Source organism: Procambarus clarkii, chromosome 20, assembly GCF_040958095.1.
Source record: "Procambarus clarkii isolate CNS0578487 chromosome 20, FALCON_Pclarkii_2.0, whole genome shotgun sequence".
Lineage (NCBI taxonomy): Eukaryota > Metazoa > Arthropoda > Malacostraca > Decapoda > Cambaridae > Procambarus > Procambarus clarkii.
The window spans coordinates 28,437,268-28,459,980 of NC_091169.1; the positions used below are offsets into that span (position 1 = coordinate 28,437,268).

The 22,713-nt window shown below is 50.1% G+C and overlaps 2 protein-coding genes across 2 annotated transcripts; both read left to right on the top strand.

Annotated features, from left to right (window-relative positions):
• The first annotated feature begins 6,171 nt into the window (after window positions 1–6,171).
• LOC123751863 (uncharacterized) lies at window positions 6,172–15,131 on the top strand. Its single transcript, XM_069327818.1, has 5 exons — window positions 6,172–6,768; window positions 11,392–11,555; window positions 12,185–12,302; window positions 13,111–13,302; window positions 14,498–15,131. The coding sequence occupies exons 1-5, from the start codon at window positions 6,702–6,704 to the stop codon at window positions 14,722–14,724; spliced, it is 768 nt and encodes a 255-aa protein (XP_069183919.1). The 5' UTR covers window positions 6,172–6,701; the 3' UTR covers window positions 14,725–15,131.
• A 1,540-nt stretch (window positions 15,132–16,671) lies between these two features.
• On the top strand, window positions 16,672–22,482 carry LOC138366903 (uncharacterized). Its single transcript, XM_069328181.1, has 5 exons — window positions 16,672–17,067; window positions 17,654–17,925; window positions 18,120–18,270; window positions 19,788–19,994; window positions 22,330–22,482. The coding sequence occupies exons 1-5, from the start codon at window positions 16,998–17,000 to the stop codon at window positions 22,332–22,334; spliced, it is 705 nt and encodes a 234-aa protein (XP_069184282.1). The 5' UTR covers window positions 16,672–16,997; the 3' UTR covers window positions 22,335–22,482.
• The last annotated feature ends 231 nt before the right edge of the window (window positions 22,483–22,713 follow it).

Consider the following 22,713-nt stretch of genomic DNA (forward strand, 5'->3'; position numbering starts at 1 on the left):
TTTAGGACCATTAGAAGTTCACTTTTCCCTTCTTTGTATTCCTTCGTCCTGGTCCCACTCCTTCTGTCCCCTCTCCCACGTTTGAACCATCTTGTCAGTATCACCGAGAATCTTGTATGTAGTAATCATATGCATTTATTCTTTCAGCGGTTTTTAAGTGCAATTCAAGTCTTCGCTCTTCTGATAATTTAGTGGTGAGACTGATCTTGTGGTGTTTGTCCTCTCCTTTATTCATTTTCCTCCCTTCTCTGTTCCTTCTCTCTCTCTCTCTCTTCTTCTCATCCTCACTCCTTATTTTTCTCTGCCGAGCCGGTCTCTCCCGTCTCTTCCTTCTCCTCTTTCCCCCTTTGTCGTTTTTCATTACTTCCTCCCTCTCTCCCTCTCTCTCTCCCTCCCTCTCTCTCTCCCTCTCTCTCTCCCTCCCTCTCTCTCTCCCTCCCTCTCTCCCTCCCTCTCTCCCTCCCTCCCTCTCTCCCTCCCTCCCTCCCTCCCTCCCTCCCTCCCTCCCTCCCTCCCTCCCTCCCTCCCTCCCTCCCTCCCTCCCTCCCTCCCTCCCTCCCTCCCTCCCTCCCTCCCTCCCTCCCTCCCTTCCTCCCTCCCTCCCTCCCTCTCCCCCTCCCTCCTCCCTCCCTCCCTCCCTCCCTCCCTCCCTCCTCCTCCCTCCCTCCCTCCCTCCCTCCCTCCCTCCCTCCCTCCCTCCCTCCCTCCCTCCCTCCCTCCCTCCCTCCCTCTCCCCCTCCCTCTCTCCCTCCCTCCCTCCCTCCCTCCCTCCCTCCCTCCCTCCCTCCCTCCCTCCCTCCCTCCCTCCCTCCCTCCCTCCTCCCTCCCTCCCTCCCTCCTCCCTCCCTCCCTCCCTCCCTCCTCCCTCCCTCCCTCCCTCCCTCCCTCCCTCCCTCCCTCCCTCCCTCCCTCCCTCCCTCCCTCCTCCCTCTCCCCCTCCCTCTCTCCCTCCCTCCCTCCCTCCCTCCCTCCTCCCTCCCTCCCTCCCTCCCTCCCTCCCTCCCTCCCTCCCTCCCTCCCTCCCTCCCTCCCTCCCTCCCTCCCTCCCTCTCCCCCTCCTCTCTCCCTCCCTCCCTCCCTCCCTCCCTCCCTCCCTCCCTCCCTCCCTCCCTCCCTCCCTCCCTCCCTCCCTCCCTCCCTCCCTCCCTCCCTCCCTCCCTCTCCCCCTCCCTCTCTCCCTCCCTCCCTCCCTCCCTCCCTCCCATCCCTCCCTCCCTCCCTCCCTCCCTCCCTCCCTCCCTCCCTCTCCCCCTCCCTCTCTCCCTCCCTCCCTCCCTCCCTCCCTCCCTCCCTCCCTCCCTCCCTCCCTCCCTCCCTCCCTCCCTCCCTCCCTCCCTCCCTCCCTCCCTCCCTCCCTCCCTCTCTCCCTCCCTCTCTCTCTCTCTCCCTCCCTCCCTCTCTCCCTCCCTCCCTCTCTCCCTCCCTCCCTCTCTCCCTCCCTCTCTCTCTCTCTCCCTCCCTCCCTCTCTCCCTCCCTCCCTCTCTCCCTCCCTCCCTCTCTCCCTCCCTCCCTCTCTCCCTCCCTCCCTCTCTCTCCCTCCCTCTCTCTCTCTCTCCCTCCCTCCCTCTCTCCCTCCCTCCCTCTCTCCCTCCCTCCCTCCCTCCCTCTCTCTCTCTCTCCCTCCCTCCCTCTCTCCCTCCCTCCCTCTCTCCCTCCCTCCCTCTCTCCCTCCCTCCCTCCCTCCCTCTCCGCGAACATCGTCATCGTGCTCTCATCAACAAGCTCCAACACCAATAACACCACCTTTAAAGGGGTTTCCCACGGCATTACCCCTTCCCATTACCCCTGACCCCTCACAGCAGCACGTGACTTACCCCTGCAGGCCGCCAGGGGCCGTGTGGCCCCTGGGGGGGGGGAGGGTGTTTGATCACACACCAACCTTATACCTCTCAAACGGTGGTGTGCTGAGAGCAGTGTTTTGATACGTCTCCCTGTGTGTGTGTGTGTGTGTGTGTGTGTGTGTGTGTGTGTGTGTGTGTGTGTGTGTGTGTGTGTGTGTGTGTGTGTGTGTGTGTGTGTGTCTGTACTCACCTAGTTGTACTCACCTAGTTGTGCTTGCGGGGGTTGAGCTCTGGCTCTTTGGTCCCGCCTCTCAACCGTCAATCAACAGGTGTACAGGTTCCTGAGCCTATTGGGCTCTATCATATCTACACTTGAAACTGTGTATGGAGTCAGCCTCCACCACATCACCCCCTAATGCATTCCATTTGTCAACCACTCTGACACTAAAAAAGTTCTTTCTAATATCTCTGTGGCTCATTTGGGCACTCAGTTTCCACCTGTGTCCCCTAGTGCGTGTGCCCCTTGTGTTAAATAGCCTGTCTTTATCAACCCTGTCAATTCCCTTGAGGATCTTGAATGTGGTGATCATGTCCCCCCTAACTCTTCTGTCTTCCAACGAAGTGAGGTTCAATTCCCGTAGTCTCTCCTCGTAGCTCATACCTCTCAGCTCGGGTACTAGTCTGGTGGCAAACCTTTGAACCTTTTCCAGTTTAGTCTTATGCTTGACTAGATATGGACTCCATGCTGGAGCCGCATACTCCAGGATTGGTCTGACATATGTGGTATATAATGTTCTGAAAGATTCCTTACACAAGTTTCTAAAGACCGTTCTTATGTTAGCCAACCTGGCATATGCTGCTGATGTTATCCTCTTGATATGAGCTTCAGGGGACAGGTCTGGCGTGATATCAACCCCCAGGTCTTTCTCTCTCTCTGACTCTTAAAGTATTTCATCTCCCAAGTGATACCTTGTATCTGGTCTCCTGCTTCCTACCCCTATCTTCATTACATTACATTTGCTTGGGCTAAACTCTAACATCCATTTGTTCGACCATTCCTGCAGCTTGTCCAGGTCTTCTTGAAGCCTCAAGCTGTCCTCCTCTGTCTTAATCCTTCTCATAATTTTGGCGTCGTCAGCAAACATTGAGAGGAATGAGTCTATACCCTCTGGGAGATCATTTACGTATATCAGAAACAGGATAGGTCCAAGCACAGAGCCCTGTGGGACTCCACTGGTGACTTCACGCCATTCTGAGGTCTCACCCCTCACTATAACTCTCTGCTTCCTATTGCTTAGGTACTCCCTTATCCACTGGAGCGCCCTACCAGTTACTCCTGCCTGTTTCTCCAGCTTATGCATCAACCTTTTATGGGGTACTGTGTCAAAGGCTTTCCGACAGTCCAAAAAAATGCAGTCCGCCCATCCTTCTCTTTCTTGCTTAATCTTTGTCACCTGATCATAGAATTCTATCAAGCCTGTAAGGCAAGATTTACCCTCCCTGAACCCATGTTGATGGGTTGTCACGAAGTCTCTTCTCTCCAGATGTGTTACTAGGTTTTTTCTCACAATCTTCTCCATCACCTTGCATGGTATACAAGTTAAGGACACTGGCCTGTAGTTCAGTGCCTCTTGTCTGTCACCCTTTTTAAATATTGGTACTACATTAGCAGTCTTCCATACTTCTGGTAGGTCTCCCGTTTTCAGTGACCTACTATACACTATGGAGAGTGGCAAGCAAAGTGCTCCTGCACACTCTTTCAATACCCATGGTGAGATTCCATCCGGCGAAACAGCTTTTCTCACATCCAGCTCCAATAGGTGCTTCTTGACCTCATCTCTTGTAATTTCGAACCTTTCCAAGGTCACATGGTTTGCTGCCACCTCTCCTATCGCCGTGACTTTTCCCTGTTCTATTGTAAAGACCTCCTGGAACCTTTTGTTGAGTTCTTCACACACCTCTTTGTCATTCTCTGTGTACCTGTCCTCGCCCACCCTAAGTTTTATCACCTGTTCCTTCACTGTTGTCTTCCTCCTGATGTGACTGTGTAGTAGCTTTGGTTCGGTCTTGGCTTTATTAGCTATATCATTTTCATACCTTTTCTCAGCTGCTCTTCTCACACTAACATACTCGTTCCTGGTTCTCTGGTATCTCTCTCTACTTTCTGGTGTTCTGTTATTACGGAAGTTCCTCCATGCCCTTTTGTTCAGCTCCTTTGCTTTCATACATTCCCTATTAAACTACGGATTCTTCCTTTGCTTCTCTGTTTTTTCCTGTTGGGCTGGGACAAACCTGCTTACAGCCTCCTGACATTTTTGGGTGACATAGTCCATCATGTCTTGTACGGACTTGGTTCCGAGTTCTGTGTCTCAATGTATATCCCATAGGAATTTATTCATCTCCATTTTTCCAGCTTCGTCTTGTGCTTGACAAGGTACGGGCTCCATGCTGGGGCCGCATACTCCTGGATTGGTCTTACATATGTGGTATACAAGATTCTGAATGATTCCTTACACAGGTTCCTGAAGGCTGTTCTGATGTTCAACTCCTAGATCTTTCTCTCTGTCCGTTTCATTAAGTACTTCATCTCCTATTCTGTATCCTGTGTCTGGCCTCCTGTTTCCACTGCCTAGTTTCATTACTTTGCATTTACTCGGTTTGAACTTCAACAGCCATTTGTTGGACCATTCACTCAGTCTGTCTAGGTCATCCTGTAGCCTCCTACTATCATCCTCTGTTTCAATCCTCCTCATAAGTTTTGCATCATCAGCAAACATTGAGAGAAACGAGTTTATACTCTCTGGGAGATCATTTACATATACCAGAAACAGTATAGGTCCAAGGACTAACCCCTGCGGGACTCCACTTGTAACGTCTCGCCAATCTGAGACCTCACCCCTCACACTGACTCGTTGTCTCCTGTTGCTTAGGTACTCCTTCTCTCTTCCTGAAGAGAGATGCTTTTCTCTTTCTGATTCCTGCAGCTGCCTTCCCCCATATGCTGCAGCTGCCCTCCCCTTATGCTGTAGCTGCCTTCCCCTTATGCTGCAGCTGCCTTCCCCTTATGCTGTAGCTGCCTTCCCCCTTATGCTGTAGCTGCCTTCCCCATATGCTGCAGCTGCCTTCCCACTTATGCTGCAGCTGCCTTCCCCTTATGCTGTAGCTGCCTTCCCCTTATGCTGTAGCTGCCTTCCCCTTATGCTGTAGCTGCCTTCCCCTTATGATGTAGCTGCCTTCCCCTTATGCTGTAGCTGCCCTCCCCTTATGCTGTAGCAGCCTTCCCCTTATGCTGTAGCTGCCTTCCCCTTATGCTGTAGCTGCCTTCCCCCATTTTCTGCAGCTGCCCTCCCCTTATGCTGTAGCTGCCTTCCCTTTATGCTGTAGCTGCCTTCCCCTTATGCTGTAGCTGCCTTCCCCTTATGCTGTAGCTGCCTTCCCCTTATGCTGTAACTGCCTTCCCCTTATGCTGTAGCTGCCTTCCCCCATATGCTGCAGCTGCCTTCCCCTTATGCTGCAGCTGCCTTCCCCCTTATGTTGTAGCTGCCTTCCCCTTATGCTGTAGCTGCCTTCTCTTTATGCTGTAGCTGCTTTCCCCTTATGCTGTAGCTGCCTTCCCCTTATGCTGTAGCTGCCTTCTCTTTATGCTATAGCTGCCTTCCCCTTATGCTGTAGCTGCCTTCCCCTTATGCTGTAGCTGCCTTTCCCCTTATGCTGCAGCTGCCTTCCCCCATATGCTGCAACTGCCTTCCCCTTATGCTGTAGCTGCCTTCCCCTTATGCTGTAGCTGCCTTCCCCTTATGCTGCAGCTGCCTTCCCCCATATGCTGCAGCTGCCTTCCCTTTATGCTGCAGCTGCCTTCCCCCTTATGTTGTAGCTGCCTTCCCCTTATGCTGTAGCTGCCTTCTCTTTATGCTGTAGCTGCTTTCCCCTTATGCTGCAGCTGCCTTCCCCTTATGCTGTAGCTGCCTTCTCTTTATGCTGTAGCTGCCTTCCCCTTATGCTGTAGCTGCCTTCCCCTTATGCTGCAGCTGCCTTCCCACTTATGCTGCAGCTGCCTTCCCCTTATGCTGCAGCTGCCTTCCCCTTATCCTGCAGCTGCCTCTGGTCTCCTCTCTGTTTTTCCCATCATCATTACCTTACACTTGGTGGTATTGAATTCCAGCAACCATTCGCTTGGCCACTCCTGAAGCTCATCTAGGTCCTTGCACTCACCGGATGATTAACACCGTGCAAATATAGCGTATAGGCGCTCCGACGCTGCTTCCTCCGCGCCGCCCCGGAGCCGGCAGTATCGTCACTACGCCAGCACGACAAGACACGCGTCTTGGACTTTCTTGGGAAAACCTTTGCGTCACGGCCCGGACGCACGTCGGTGTAAGCATCCGGAGGAGCGGGTGTAGCCTGTCAGTCCGTCTCCTTCTCCCGTCTCCTGAGCACTGCTCTAGTTCTGTCCTCGACCGTCGACTGTGGCATACAGTGATCCGTGCAGTCACTCGCAGTGATTCACAGTGATCCACAATAGCCCTCCCCTGGTGGCCTGCTGTCACTTACAGTGACGTATAGTGACTGAGAGAACCTTCGGAGATCAGCTGGGGAATCGCAAGATAAAAAAATTGAAAAGGGACAGTGACACCAACAGTGACACCTGGGTGACGCAAGTGACACCGACAGTGACGTCTGGGTGACACAAGTGACACCGACAGTGACACCTGGGTGACGCAAGTGACACCGACAGTGACACCTGGGTGACAAGTGACACCGACAGTGACACCTGGGTGACGCAAGTGACACCGACAGTGACACCTGGGTGACAAGTGACACCAACAGTGACACCTGGGTGACGCAAGTGACACCGACTGTGACGTCTGGGTAACACAGGTGCCACCGAGGAAGACAAGAGTGAAGGTGCCACAGGAAGTATGAAGGTGACCCGACCTTTGACCTTCCTCACTCTACTGGTCATTCCTCGCCACACGTCTGCACTAGGTAATGATAATGATGATGCAATTAATACTATACTAATGATTACAATATTAATAAAATATAATGACACGTAATGATAATAATAATGGTAGGATTATTAATGAGATGCAGGTGTGTACTCATGAGGCAGGTGTGTACTCATGAGGCAGGTGTGTACTCATGAGGCAGGTGTGTACTCATGAGGCAGGTGTGTACTCATGAGGCAGGTGTGTACTCATGAGGCAGGTCTGTACTCATGAGGCAGGTGTGTACTCATGAGGCAGGTGTGTACTCATGAGGCAGGTGTGTGTGTATATTAGGCAGCCAATCAGAGCCGTCCTCTTCACACCCTTGGTGAACTGCAGCCAATCAGAGCCCTTGGACTCATACGGCTGAATGTTTGGAAGGAAAATACTTAGGAAGGTGTAATGTAAATATTACTTTGTGACAATGATGGTGACAATAATGATGGTGATGACGACTTTGGCGATGATGAATGTTACGGCCTCCTCAAGCCAGTAGTAACCGGGGGGGGGGGGGCAGATTCACGAAAGCACTTACGAACCTGTACATCTTTTCTCAATCTTTGGCGGCTTTGTTTCCGTTAAACAGTTAAACAGTTAAACATTAATCAGTTAATGAGCTCCGCAGCACCAGGAGGCTGTTTGTAACAATAACAACGGACTCCTGGTTCAACCATGACGCCGAGCGGACGTCTGGACACCTCCTCCGCCTGGCAGCCGCCGGATCACGTCCTGTTTTCGCGTTTTGGCTTTGCTACTGCTGTTTGGCATCCCTCTTCAGCGGTCTGATTGTACGACGCCTGGCGCACTTATCGCCTTGGGTCACGGGATTGTTGACAGATTTTTTTTGGCGTGTTGTGGCAGGTTCTCCCGGCGGGGTGACGGTGTTCGGGGGCGGGCTTGGCCGAGAAGTGCCGGGGGTTGGTGGGTCTTGGTGGGCTCCTGGTGTGCCCTCAGCCGTGGTGGGCGGCCGGCTTCTGCTCTGCCGGGGGACACTGGAGGACTTTTTGCGTTCTAGTTGGGGCCGAGTTTTGGTTTTACTACGTGGTGTTCTCTGTGTGGGGCGGGGCCGGTGCTTGTCGCCCTGAGGGACTCCCGGGGCTCCCCAATCATCTGCCTGACTGCGTTTATTTGCCGTATGGCATATTGGTTTATAGTGTTGGCGTCACTCGTTTCGTGATTTGGCTTGGCGTTTCACCTTTCCTGCCTTCGCGATTCACCCTTAACGGGTACGCCGGGGCGCATCCGATCCCACGATCGTCGTCGCCCCTAAATCAACAAGAACAACAGTTGAATGGGAAGTTTTCATGCTTGTAAACTGTTTAATAAATGTAACCAAAGCCGTCAAAGATCGAGGAAAGATGTACACGTTCGTAAGTGCTTGCGTGAATCTGGCCCCGGGTTTTTTATGTCAAACACTGTGTATAGGGCCTTAGTGCCGCCTCTAGGTTGATCCAACCCCTAAGTCATTGGTAAGTTATCGATAACTGGCGGTAACTGACGGTAATAATAAATGGTTAACGAGCAAGACGGTAAACATTCGCACCGGACACTTGATAACACACGCCCTTCAATCTTCTTTTCTCCGGCGAGTCCGCGCTATCTCTTATTATCTTCACGCCGGTGAGTTGACCTTACTCAAACATGGGCCAGTACATCACTGTATCGTCACGGTGTCCCACGACAACACTCTGGTAGAACTCCAGCAACACGCTGGCACAAGAACTCCAGCAACACGCTGGCACAAGAACTCCAGCAACACGCTGGCACAAGAACTCCAGCAACACGCTGGCACAAGAACTCCAGCAACACGCTGGCACAAGAACTCCAGCAACACGCTGGCACAAGAACTCCAGCAACACGCTGGCACAAGAACTCCAGCAACACGCTGGCACAAGAACTCCAGCAACACGCTGGCACAAGAACTCCAGCAACACGCTGGCACAAGAACTCCAGCAACACGCTGGCACAAGAACTCCAGCAACACGCTGGCACAAGAACTCCAGCAACACGCTGGCACAAGAACTCCAGCAACACGCTGGCACAAGAACTCCAGCAACACGCTGGCACAAGAACTCCAGCAACACGCTGGCACAAGAACTCCAGCAACACGCTGGCACAAGAACTCCAGCAACACGCTGGCACAAGAACTCCAGCAACACCCTGGCACAAGAACTCCAGCAACACGCTGGCACAAGAACTCCAGCAACACGCTGGCAGAACTCCACACAGGCTTGCAACAAGCCATAACAGACGGACCGTAGTTCCGTCTCATAACTCAACTTGGCCTATCCCGGGTACGTCGGTACAACCACTAATACTTCACAAGTTCAAGTTCAAGTATGTTTATTGAGATAAGCAAGAAATACATCTCAAAGGGATAGAGTAGCTTAGGCTATTTCTACTCCCCATACTTCACAAGTATTACAGACAAAGCATTGTCTGTGCCACCTGTACGCGGCGGCTTGTTCCCACTGGAACACGTCGTGAGGTCAGGACCGTCCTGGGTGAACTGACCCCTGCTGGACCGTCCTGGGTGAACTGACTCCTGCTGGACCGCCCTGGGTGAACTGACCCCTGCTGGACCGTCCTGGGTGAACTGACTCCTGCTGGACCGCCCTGGGTAAACTGACCCCTGCTGGACCGCCCTGGGTAAACTGACTTCTGCTGGACCGTCCTGGGTAAACTGACCCCTGCTGGACCGTCCTGGGTAAACTGACCCCTGCTGGACCGCCCTGAGTAAACTGACTCCTGCTGGACCGTCCTGGGTAAGCTGACTCCTGCTGGACCGTCCTGGGTAAACTGACCCCTGCTGGACCGCCCTGGGTAAACTGACTCCTGCTGGACCGTCCTGGGTAAACTGACCCCTGCTGGACCGTCCTGGGTAAACTGACTCCTGCTGGACCGTCCTGGGTAAACTGACCCCTGCTGGACCGCCCTGGGTAAACTGACTCCTGCTGGACCGTCCTGGGTAAACTGACCCCTGCTGGACCGTCCTGGGTAAACTGACCCCTGCTGGACCGCCCTGGATAAACTGACTCCTGCTGGACCGTCCTGGGTAAACTGACTCCTGCTGGACCGCCCTGGGTAAACTGACTCCTGCTGGACCGCCCTGGGTAAACTGACTCCTGCTGGACCGTCCTGGGTGAACTGACTCCTGCTGGACCGTCCTGGGTGAACTGACTCCTGCTGGACCGTCCTGGGTAAGCTGACCCCTGCTGGACCGCCCTGGGTAAACTGACTCCTGCTGGACCGTCCTGGGTAAACTGACTCCTGCTGGACCGCCCTGGGTAAACTGACTCCTGCTGGACCGCCCTGGGTAAACTGACTCCTGCTGGACCGTCCTGGGTGAACTGACTCCTGCTGGACCGTCCTGGGTGAACTGACTCCTGCTGGACCGTCCTGGGTGAACTGACTCCTGCTGGACCGTCCTGGGTAAGCTGACTCTTGCTGGACCATCCTGGGTAAGCTGACTCCTGCTGGACCGCCCTGAGTGAACGATTCCTGTTGTTATTGTTGTTGATTTAGGAGGCGACGACGATCGAGGGATCGATTGCGCCCCGGCGTACCTGTTAAGGGTTAATCACGAAGCCTGGAAAGGTGAAACGCCAAGCCAAATCGCGAAACAAGTGACGCCAATCACTGGTAACTAATATGTCATGTGACAAAGAAACGCAGACAAGCAGATGATTGGGGAGCCCCGGGAGTCCCTCAGGGCGACAAGCACCGGCCCCGCCCCACACAGAGAACACCACGTAGCAAGACCAAAACTCGGCCCCAACTAAAACGCAAAAAGTCCTCCAGTGTTCCCCGGCAGAGCAGAAGCCGGCCGCCCACCACGGCTGAGGGCACACCAGGAGCCCACCAAGACCCGCCAACCCCCGGCACCTCTCGGCCAAGCCCGCCCCCCGAACACCGTCACCCCGCCGGGAGAACCAGTCAGAACACGTCAAAAAAAAGCTATCAACAACCTGGTGACCCAAGGCAATATGTGAACCAGGCGTCGTACAAACCGAACCGTTGAAGAGGAATGCCAAACGGAAGTATCAAATCCAAAATCGCAAAACCGAACGTGAACCGTCGGCTCGCCAACCTGTCCTCTTAAAAATAACGTCGCTTTTCGCTCGTATGCGCGCTATGGCCAAAAATGGACGTAATATGAAATGAAATCGGCTCACAAAAGTGATGTAGTGTCCCGTTTTCTGTTTGAGTCCTCTGGCTTACTCGGAAAGGTTAGGAGAGGAAACTTCAATTAACATTTTTCATGACGTTTTAAAATTTAAGGCGAATTTCCTGCCCACCTAACCTACCAGAGGACCCTTAACTTACTGTTTTGGAAAACAAAGTATATTTTCAATTTTTCTTTTCATTTTCAAATTACGTCCATTTTCGGCCATACGGCAAACGACCAATTCAGCCGTAATTTTTAAGAGGACAAGTCCCTTCGTTGTCGTCGACCCACCTCCGAAACGAATTGTGGTCGGTAGTGCTCCACAGATGGCGTGAATACCGTCACAGTGATGATGTTGTTGATGGTGACAATAGCGATGGTGATGATGGTGACTCTAATAATAATAAGATCATTCTCTTAACAATAGATGCCCAATATGTTCCCATCTTGCAGGTACGCATGAGGTCGAGACCCACAGCGGATGTTACCTGCCCCTGGAGCTCTTCGAGAGCCGCGAGGTCACACTGAGGCCCAGCGTGACCTCTGTCACCATGGCAGAGGTCACGCTGACCGCTCAGGTCAACCTCACTAACAGCGCCCTCGCCCTCGCAATGAAGGTAACTCATTAAAGATGAGTTGTGTAGTTGGTTTTAGAAGTTGGTTTAAACCGGAGGGGATGTATCTCATAAGACGGATTTGGGTAATTGTGGTCGTAGCGGATCAGACTTAGCTCCTGGGCCCGCCTCTTAATCTACGGAATCTACCGCATGTTAAGTTTAGTTTGTTAATGGAATGAAGTAGACAGGAAATAGATGTCAGGATCCTTCCACCTATTTCAAGGTAGATAGGATAAAATAGAGGTCAGGAGTCATAGCAGTAGACGAATGGCGGCTGCTGCATGAACAGTCGGGGTCCAAGAGCTGGAACTCAATACTGTGGGCACAAATAGTCAAGAACATACTTTTCTCTTAACACACCTCCATTATATCTAACCCTGCCTTCATAAACCTCAATGTTGACACAACCCCAATCACCACTAACCCAATCACCACCTAACCCAATCACCACTAACCCAGTCACCATTTAACCCAATCACCACTAACCCAGTCACCACCTAACCCAATCACCGCCTAACCCAGTCACCAGCTAACTTAATCACCAGCTAACATACCACTCTCTTCACCTAAGCCAACAGTGTGACGCTGGCCAATAACAAGGGCGCACACTAACACTCTCAGTGTTCCAGAACGCGGCGGTGGTGACGGGGCCGTTTGGGAACGCGGTCACGGCCAAGTTTGACTCTGCCAGCATCCGCACGGGCCCCAGCACCACCTGGACGGTCAACACTCCCCAGAACCTGTCAGGTAGGCAAGCCTTCCCTACCTGCTGGGTACCAACATGGGAGGGGGCCCAGAGTGCCCTACCTGCTGGGTATCAACATGGGAGGGGGCCCAGAGTGCCCTACCTGCTTGGTACCAACAAGGGAGGGGGCCCAGAGTGCCCTACCTGCTGGGTACCAACATGGGAGGGGGCCCAGAGTGCCCTACCTGCTTGGTACCAACATGGGAGGGGGCCTAGAGTGCCCTACCTGCTGGGTATCAACGTGGGAGGGGCCCAGAGTGCCCTACCTACTGGGTACCAACGTGGGAGGGGGCCCAGAGTGCCCTACCTGCTGGGTACCAACATGGGAGGGGGCCCAGAGTGCCCTACCTGCTGGGTATCAACGTGGGAGGGGGCCCAGAGTGCCCTACCTGCTTGGTACCAACATGGGAGGGGGCCTAGAGTGCCCTACCTGCTTGGTACCAACATGGGAGGGGGCCCAGAGTGCCCTACCTGCTGGGTACCAACATGGGAGGGGGCCCAGAGTGCCCTACCTGCTTGGTACCAACATGGGAGGGGGCCTAGAGTGCCCTACCTGCTTGGTACCAACATGGGAGGGGGCCCAGAGTGCCCTACCTGCTGGGTACCAACATGGGAGGGGGCCCAGAGTGCCCTACCTGCTTGGTACCAACATGGGAGGGGGCCCAGAGTGCCCTACCTGCTGGGTACCAACGTGGTACCAACAAGATAGGGCAAAACTATTAAATTGGTAAACTATTAAAATTTAATATTTTTAACAATAATTTGTGTAAATATTGGGGTGAGAGTGAGTGAACCTTCGGTGTTCCCCAGGGAGCAGCTGCCAGGAGGACTCTACACAATCCAGGGAGTTTGCTTCAATCAGACACACAGGGGACAAGGGACTCACGAAGTCCCTAGTGGTCCTGGTGACCCTGCTGGTGGTCTCCGGGGTCATCAACCTCGGCCTCCTTACATACGTCTTCGTCCTCCGGGTGGAGAAGGCTCGTCTTAAGAAGAAGACAGGTAATCTCATCTTATTTTGTTCTCATATCTCATGTTTTTTCGCATTTTACCAAAGTCGCCACGAGGCTATGTCTGGATTTCCTCAGAATGCAAACCACAACAGTTACCTAACTCCCGAGTACCTATTTATCCCTTGGTGAACATGTTTATCGGGTGAAAGGAAACGTGCAGAAACGTCTCTGTCCTGCCTACATTGATCAATCTGCGACCATTCTAGTGTGAGCCGACCGCGCTGGCTACTGTGCTACGGGTCCCCGTGCACACAAGTCTTTTAGAGATCTTGACTCGACCAATTGGTTGAGTCACCGACGGCCTCAACCTCTTACTACTCAGCGTTCGATCCCCGAAGGTCCAAGTGGTTGGTCACCGTTCCTTCCGTCCTTCGCATCCCAGCTCCCTGTCCTCAAATCCCACCTTTATGTCCTCATATACAGCTCCTTGTCCTAATATCCCAGTTCATTGTCTTCATATCCCAGCTCCTTGTGCTATATAGTCGTAATTATCTTACCTGATAAAGGTAAGGTAATTACCTTTATCAGGTAAATCCTTGTCAGCAAAGTGGATGTGGAAAGGAATACTGTCCTCTATGAACTATTATCTAAGCAGTTTTCAATCCTATATAATTTCCTCTGAATCTTGATCCCTTTTCAAAAAATTAAAATCCATAAGAGATGACTGATGCATAGCCAATATTTTGCTTTGTTAATCATTTAAGATGTATCACTTCCTTAAGATGCAATGCAGCAAAGAATTAAAATATGCGACAAATATTCGATTTCAATTTAATTCAGAATCACTGAAATAGGGTACACATATATCTATTGAGATGTTGAAGTGTGTTTAGAGTCCACCTTTCATTTCCCAGCTTTATTAAGATCACAACAGGAGATAACCAGCCCAGAGCCGTGGGTGCTCCCCATGCAGGGGACATTGGTATTAATCATGTCTGCAACAGGCACACGTCTCAGTGCCCCCCCCCCCCTGAGCCTCTTCATTACAGTAGCTCTACACATTGTTGCTTTTCTCAGAGACTGATTACAGGTGTACATGCTAGAAGTTCGTAGCTGACCAATATGGACGCGCCACTTGTCTCCCACATGTGACCGCAGCAGATTCCAGCATAAAATTTAAAGCGTAATGGTTTTATAATTCAATGTAAGACGTTTCAATGTTATTTTAATGTTTCATTTTTCAGAACTATTCCATGGTATCCAATCTGAGGCACACGCACGCCCTCAACCCATGGCACCAGGCAGCCCTCAACCCATGGCACCAGGCACCCCTCAACCCATGGCACACAGGGAAATGGCATCATTCGACAACACAGTCTACTATGATAAGTCACGTGAGAGCGACATGTATGACAACACCAGGGTTGATTCTGTTCTCTATGACGATATCACCACTCTCAAGATGGTGTAGTGGATATCATGATGAGTTGAAATGCGATCCCTTAGTGTGTTGGTTGAGATGAGCCCTCATCTCTAAGTTGCAGAATGATCCCGCAATGTACGGTCTCTTCGATTTCATAAAACTTACACAGAGGGTTGGGGTTACAGGCTATCTTTTTTAAAGCATATAATTTAGGCTCACCCCGACTTGCCTATGTCCGTCCCATACCACAGACCATTCCCCCTACAAGCCTCCAAATTCAGACAAACAAAACGTTCTCTTTTAAAGGTAAAGAGGTGAAACCTAGTGAGGCTCGTGGGAATATTTCTATCAAATATTGCTTTAAAAGTTTATTCATTTTATTTGCATGATTTATCAATGTTTATTTAATAATTATTATTGTTGTTTGATTAGTGTAAATAAATTATCAGCTAAAACTTGCAGTATTTCTATCCCTGTCAATTTCCCCCAACATGATATGACCAAAATATTTTGTATAATTGTATGGGGAACAGATAAGAAGATAAGAATCAAGAAATCTGCAGAAGACCTTCTGGCCTTCGAGGAAGCAGTTATTTATAGCCACACAAACTCATTCATATAATGTGTAACCTACGCTTAAACAATCCATCACAACAACATCAGAGAAGATTTAGAGCTCCAATCTCAAATACCAAGAGTGAGACAGTCCCAGACTTGAAGGGATTGAGTTCCATGGCTTGAGGATCTATACATAACGTTGGCAGGAAGAAGACACTGAGGCGACGCCTGGCGGCCAGACACACAGGTGAGTCACAGGGCGGTCTCTCCTAGTGAGCAATTGCAACGTCACTAAACTGTTGTACTAAAGTGCCCGAACCTAACCAACCCGAGGACCCGCGAACAGAAATCGGGATATCACGTCAATTGTTTTCGCGAGCCTCTACCATTTTGTTTTTTTTGTACATCAGTTTTTGGCTTCATGTAACGTATACGTCAAAATACGACGTGCTATTAAGAGAGCGGATTGCACAAGGATGTGGGGTGAGCCACAGTAGGAGGGGAAACACATCTTGAGTGTAAGGCCAGTCAATAAGGGGAACGAACAAGGGAAAATTATCGTGATCGCTGAACCCGGGTTCATTCCGAACACAACTGTAACTCTGGTGCCTCAGGAACCGTCACTACCATCGTGTAATTCCCAACACCAGAACCCTTGAGGTGTACCTCTAGGTTTATACAGGAACGCAATGAAAGAACACATGGAAGGTAATTAAAGGCCGTCGGGGTTTTCCAATTTAATTACATCAATATACTCTGATAATAATTAACACATTAACCTACTTACTCTGGTTAAAGCAGCTTCCCGTACACATAACCCCACTGAACCTTCCTGGTCACCACCTGGACTGGTAACCGCCGCCAGAGTCCCCTAATACCTAATCATGACTATAACTCTCCACACCTCGTTAGTCGTCCATACAATACTTACACACTGCGGACTGAACTCGGTCACCAAGATCACTCAGCGGGTCCCAACATTTGGTCGGGTCCACTTCGTTGCTGCCACAGCCGGAGGTAAGGAGAGCTTGCTAGGACCGCTGCCACCATGTCCACCATAAGACTGTCCACCAGCCGGTCTTAGCCTCAACCATTGCACCCAGCATCCCAAGGAAGGCGTAATCTGATTAACTGTAAATCTCCTTGTTCCCAGGAAGTTAGAGGTCACCCTTTGTCATCTTGGCTAGTACATTGGTTTGTGTGAGCAACGGCTGTCTTAACCACTTTGGCATGACCTCAATGTGTGATCAGTCTGAATACTTAACATGTACTTCCACCCATCATTTGGTTGTAGTGCTTGATTCACAAGCTAACATTCCCTCCTAACTAACCTGACAACAAATACTAGAGGAGACATCTATTCATAGCAAATATGGCAAGAACACAATGAGGTCAGAATGACTTCCGACTCTTGCCATAGGAAGGAATTCGGGGCCCAAGAGCTGAAGCTTGGTTTTGCAATCTCTATTAGGTAAGTACACACACGCTCAAACTCACTCACACAGGAAACGAGTTCCCTTTCTTTTCCTCAAAATAGCTTAATAACGCATTTATAAAAGAAAAATAAAGTGTGAGCTGATAATTCAGTCCAGGATGCTAGTGATTAATCCGGCCAGAGGAGTGGCAGTATCCGGCCGGATTTACTCTAGAAGGCACTGTGAAGGAGGCAGCTGGTCTAGCAGGTCGTGGAACCCCCTTCTGTGTTGTTACTGTCGCTGACGACTCTGTCGCGCCTGGAGGCTGGTCGTCCCGTCAGCGACACGATGCTGGCAACACTCCCTCTGGTGGTGACGGCGCTGCTGGCCACCACGACCAGTGCTGCAGAGTCACCTGGTGAGAGCTGCTCCAGTTACTCTTCCTTAGGGTTCTACCCCACATGTGCTCATCTATATAGGCTTTCAGGGCAAGCGTCAGCTCTCGGGTCCCACCTTTCAGCTGCATGTCACTGATGGCTCCCTTTTTTCTTGGTTCTTATCATACTTTATTATGAAAATATTTTCAACCTCCTCCTCGCCTAGGTGATGCATCTTAATCATCAGTGTTACACTGACGTGACTCCTCAGCATCCCTGCGGCATCTTGGGGTTTTGCTCTCCAAGTGTGGACCTGAAGGCCTCCCCAGCCCTCCCCCTTCCCTCCACCTGTTTTGCATCCTCCTCCTCCCCACTGCACCTTTATCCTTCTCTCTCCTCCTTTATCCTCCCGTCTTCACAATTATCCTGATTTCTCCCGCTCTATCTTTTTTTTCTCTACGTTTATCCTTCTCGCTTCCCTGTATATTCCCCTCTCAAAGGTTATCTTCCCATCTCATTATTCTCCCATCTCCATCTTTATCCTCCCCCTCTCCCTATAATTCTCCCTTTCTACCCTTAACCAGTCTTCTACCACTCCTTTACTTAGCTCAGCTGTCTCTCCCACAGGTCAGCCTCCGTGCCAGACCTATACCACCATTATCGGAGTCAGGATACCTGTACCAGAGGACCAGCATGAGCTGGACTTGTGGTTCAGTTTTCAGCAACGTGACAGTGAGGTGAACATCGCTGTTGTGACCACCAAGGGAGAACAGGCCTTATCCTTAATGGTTACCAGCAGGCGGGGACACCGCACACACTCGAGCCATAACGAGTACAGCTCCAGGAATGATGAGGACAATACCAGCTGGTGTAGAGTCCGGCTGACACAGGCAGTAAAGGTAGGTCAGTGTGACCTTCCCTCTCCTCTCTCTCACACCACCAGCGTCCCTACAGTCCTGGAGCCTCTTGGTCAACATTATCTTGCCTTAGAGTCATTATATATTTATATATATACACAATATTGACCCTCGTAGAGACTGGTGAAGAGGTCACACTGAGTGAATGTTAATAACTTCTTGTAATGTTGTTGCAGGGAGTGAACAACTCCAGACTGTCAGCAGCGGGCCACTGCGGGGACAACAGTAAGGAAAAGGAGTACACACGAGACGACGTGACGGCATTGTTGGTGAACATGAAATATGGCAACATTGACTTCACTGTGTGCCTCGTCCCACAACACCCAGGTCAGTATAACACTGTGACAGCCAAGTTCCACCACACCCAGGTCAGTATAACACTGTGACAGCCAAGTTCCACCACACCCAGGTCAGTATAACACTGTGACAGCCAAGTCCCACCACACCCAGGTCAGTATAACACTGTGACAGCCAAGTACCACCACACCCAGGTCAGTATAACACTGTGACAGCCAAGTCCCACCACACCCAGGTCAGTATAACACTGTGACAGCCAAGTTCCACCACACCCAGGTCAGTATAACACTGTGACAGCCAAGTACCACCACACCCAGGTCAGTATAACACTGTGACAGCCAAGTCCCACCACACCCAGGTCAGTATAACACTGTAACAGCCAAGTACCACCACACCCAGGTCAGTATAACACTGTGACAGCCAAGTACCACCACACCCAGGTCAGTATAACACTGTAACAGCCAAGTCCCACCACACCCAGGTCAGTATAACACTGTAACAGTCAAGTACCACCACACCCAGGTCAGTATAACACTGTGACAGCCAAGTACCACCACACCCAGGTCAGTATAACACTGTAACAGCCAAGTCCCACCACACCCAGCGAGGTCGCTGCTTATTACTCTATGGTCTTATAGATGAAATCAAAGCAAAAACAGCAGAGCAAAAGTCTGGAAAACATCAGATAACAGGATGTGTTATATCCTGTTTTCTGATGATTGTTATTGATTGTTACAGAATGTGTTATACTGATTGTGTGATACTGGGAGCGGGTTGTCGGATACTGGGAGCGGGTTGTCGGATACTGGGAGCGGGTTGTCGGATACTGGGAGCGGGTTCTTGGGTATTCGGAAAGGGTAGATGGATTCTGGAAAGGAGTATAATGTAATGGATTTCAAGATGTGCTGTTGTAGCCAAGTGACTATTCCAGTTCCTCGTCTAAACTCTCAGTGTTAATATAACTTAATTCGATATTTTGTTAATAGTTCCCTGTTTTATATCCATGTTTCTGTGATTGCTATGATATTTATTGTTTCAGTGTACTCAGGAGTGCTTAAAATATCCATTTTATTTTAATTCTCCTGTAATTTGTGTAATATTTATTTAGGATTTTGTGTAGACTTTTGTACCTCTCTGTAAATGAGAAAAGTTACAAAAAAAGATAATAAAAGTGTTATAATTTTTTCTCCACTTGTGCTACACTTTCCAGGCTCAGTGGTCATGTTGACAGCTGTCCTCCGCCAGCACCACTTGACCACTGACCTCTGTCAGTCTCACTACGTGGTGGTAATACACAGCACCTTTGTAAAGTCTTTGGGTCTGTAATAATTCGCGACCATTATTGGAATTTTGTTATATATTATAAAGGAGCTAAAAATTGAATATCAAAATTACTGAAGAAAATATTTTAATTTCTAAAATTTGATAAGGCGTACTAAATTTTAGTGTAATACTTTTATGTAGCTAGAGATAACTAGTCTTGATGAGTTTTGCAAACAAGCAAATATGTTTGTTAATGGTGTAATTAACATTTCGAATATATTCAGTCTGTCCGACAGGAACTTGGAGGCCTCGGGGTAACTCCCGCCCTGTAGAACCACCTGTGTCCAACACCCCACAGTGTCCCACAGCTTGCCCTGAGCAGCAGGAGCTGCAGCAGGGGGTGACGGTGGTGTTGGGCGCTGTGCTGGCCGCCTGTCTGCTGGATGTCGTAGTAACTTCTGCTGTTCTTTGCGTCATCAGGCACATAGCAGGTGACGTTCTATGTTATGTGTCTGTCTGTGTGGTTGTGGGGTCTGCAAGTGACAGTTTGCATGTGACTGTCTGGAGTCACCTAGTTGTGCTTGCGGGGGTTGAGCTTTGACTCTTTGGTCCCGCCTCTCAACCGTCAATCAACAGGTGTACAGATTCCTGAACCTACTGGGCTCTATCATATCTACACTTGAAACCGTGTATGGAGTCAGCCTCCACCACATCACTGCCTAATGCATTCCATTTGTTAACTACTCTCACACTGAAAAAATTCTTTCTAATGTCTCTTTGGCTCATTTGAGTACTGTTTCCCCCTTGAGTCGCCTTGCTCGTGGGAAGGAGCAAGGCATGGGCTCCCTGCCCATGCTAAATAGTTTGTACCTATCAATTCCTGATAATTTTGTAGGTGGTGATCATATCCCCTCCAATTCCTCTGTCTTCCAGGGACGTGTGGTTTAATTCCCGGACCCTCTCTTCGTAACTTATACCTCTCAGTTCTGGGACTAGTCTGGTGGCATACTTCTGAATCTTCTCTAACTTGTTCCCGTTTTTAACTAGGTATGGACTACAGGCCAGAGCTGCACACCTCAGAATTGGTCTAAAATATGTGGTTCACAAGTTTCTAAAGGCAGTTCTTATGTTGGCCAATGTAACATACGCCGCTAATGATATCTGTTTGATGGGCTTCTGGGGACAGGTTCGGTGTGATATCAACCCCCAGATCTTTCTCGCTACTTGAATCTTGAAGGATTTTACCACTCAGATGGCACCTTGTGTTCGGCTCCCTTCACCTAGTTTCATTACTTTACACTTGAGATAAACTTTATTAGCCATTTTCTTGATCATTCCTCCAGTTTGTCCAAGTCGTCCTGTAGTCTCTGTCTATCTTGTACTTAATAAGTTTGCTTCCTTACATGCCTTACTGAACCATGGATTCTTCTGATGCTTTTTAGTTTTCTATTTTTGGACCGGGATAAACCTGTCTGCAGCTTCCTGGCACTTCTGGGTGACGTAGTCGATCATATCTTGTACAGATGTTTCCTTGTTCTGTTTCCCATGGTATTCCCATTAGGAATTTTCTCATCTCATCATAGTTCCTTCTTTGCCAGCCATCCTTTTCCTTTCTGATACCTTCCTTAGACAGGTTTTCCCAACTGTCCTTTTCATAACATCTTCATGACTCATCTGAGTTTCCAGCTTCAACCCCCTTGCCCCGTTGTTCCTTTGGTATTCAGTGTGAACATTTCGTCTCTTTCCCACTCTATCAGTCCTTATGAGCATTATATATGTCGCTATCATATCTCTCCGCTCCCTCCATTTTTTGTTAGCGTCGTCAAGTACAGTTCCTTCAGTCGCTCTTCATGCCCAATCCCTCGCAATTCTGGGACGAGTCTTGTCGCAAACTTCTTAACCTTTCCCAGTTTCCTTATGTATTTCTTCAGGTAGGAGGCACCACGCTGGGGCGGCATACTCTAAGATTGGCCTCACGTAGGCAGTGTAAAGCGCCATAAATGCCTCCTAACTTAAGTTTCTGAATGATGTTCTAACTTTTGCCAGTGTAGAGTTCGCTGTTGTCGTTATCCTAGTTATATGTGCCTCAGCAGTTAGATTAGGTGTTATGTCCACTCCCAAGTATGTCTGTCTGTGACTGTCTATCTGTGATTGTCTGTCTGTTACTGTCTGACTGTGACTGTCTGTCTATTAATGTCTGACTGTGACTGTCTGTGGGTGACAACTTGAGTCTCTCCGGGAGTGTGTGCTCCCTGCTCTTCAATACATCAGTTCCCATATTGTTCACCACATCATAACACTGTTGTTATATGTTCACCACACCATAACAACGTTGCCATATTGTTCACCACACCATAACAACGTTGTCATATTGTTCACCATACCATAACAACGTTGCCATATTGTTCACCACACCATAACAACGTTGCCATATTGTTCACCATACCATAACAACGTTGCCATATTGTTCACCACACTATAACAACGTTGCCATATTGTTCACCACACCATAACATCGTTGCCATAGTGTTCACCATACCATAACAACGTTGCCATATTGTTCACCACACCATAACAACGTTGCCATAGTGTTCACCACACCATAACAACGTTGCAAAGACACCCCCCCCCCTCACACTCGGAACCTGTAGATTACCTTAAGCTGGTTTCAAGAGTTCCAATACTCACAAGGGCAGGTTTGTGAAAGCATTGTGTGATTATTTTTCTGGTGATACTTTGATCGATCAGACTGTTGCTTGCAGCCGCCCGCCGGTCCACATATCCTACAAATTACATGCATAACAGAGATCTTCAATTTTTCCGCAGACTGATAGAGATGTGACAGGAGAAACATCCGGCTCCAGCATCCGGCTCCAGCATCCGGCGTCAGCTTCTACAGTCACTTGGTGCCAATCTTGGTGCCAATCTTGGTGTCAGTCTTGGTGCCAGTCCTGGTGCCAGTCCTGGTGCCAGTCCTGGTGCCAGTCCTGGTGCCAGTCCTGGTGCCAGTCTTGGTGCCAGTCCTGGTGCCAGTCCTGGTGCCAGTCCTGGTGCCAGTCTTCGTGCCAGTCCTGGTGCCAGTCTTGGTGCCAGTCCTGGTGCCAGTCCTGGTGCCAGTCCTGGTGCCAGTCTTGGTGCCAGTCTTGGTGTCAGTCTTGGTGCCAGTCTTGGTGCCAGTCTTGGTGCCAGTCTTGGTGCCAGTCTTGGTGT

What these genes read in the sequence shown, in the direction of transcription:
- LOC123751863 (XM_069327818.1), top strand. Translation starts at nt 6,702, where the DNA reads ATGAAGGTGACCCGACCTTTGACCTTCCTCACTCTACTGGTCATTCCT. An exon ending in CACTCCCCAGAACCTGTCAG is followed by an intron (nt 12,303 to 13,110) that starts GTAGGCAAGCCT and finishes GGTGTTCCCCAG; the next exon opens with GGAGCAGCTGCCAGGAGGAC. An exon ending in TCGTCTTAAGAAGAAGACAG is followed by an intron (nt 13,303 to 14,497) that starts GTAATCTCATCT and finishes TTCATTTTTCAG; the next exon opens with AACTATTCCATGGTATCCAA.
- LOC138366903 (XM_069328181.1), top strand. Translation starts at nt 16,998, where the DNA reads ATGCTGGCAACACTCCCTCTGGTGGTGACGGCGCTGCTGGCCACCACG. An exon ending in GGCTGACACAGGCAGTAAAG is followed by an intron (nt 17,926 to 18,119) that starts GTAGGTCAGTGT and finishes ATGTTGTTGCAG; the next exon opens with GGAGTGAACAACTCCAGACT. An exon ending in CCTCGTCCCACAACACCCAG is followed by an intron (nt 18,271 to 19,787) that starts GTCAGTATAACA and finishes GAATATATTCAG; the next exon opens with TCTGTCCGACAGGAACTTGG.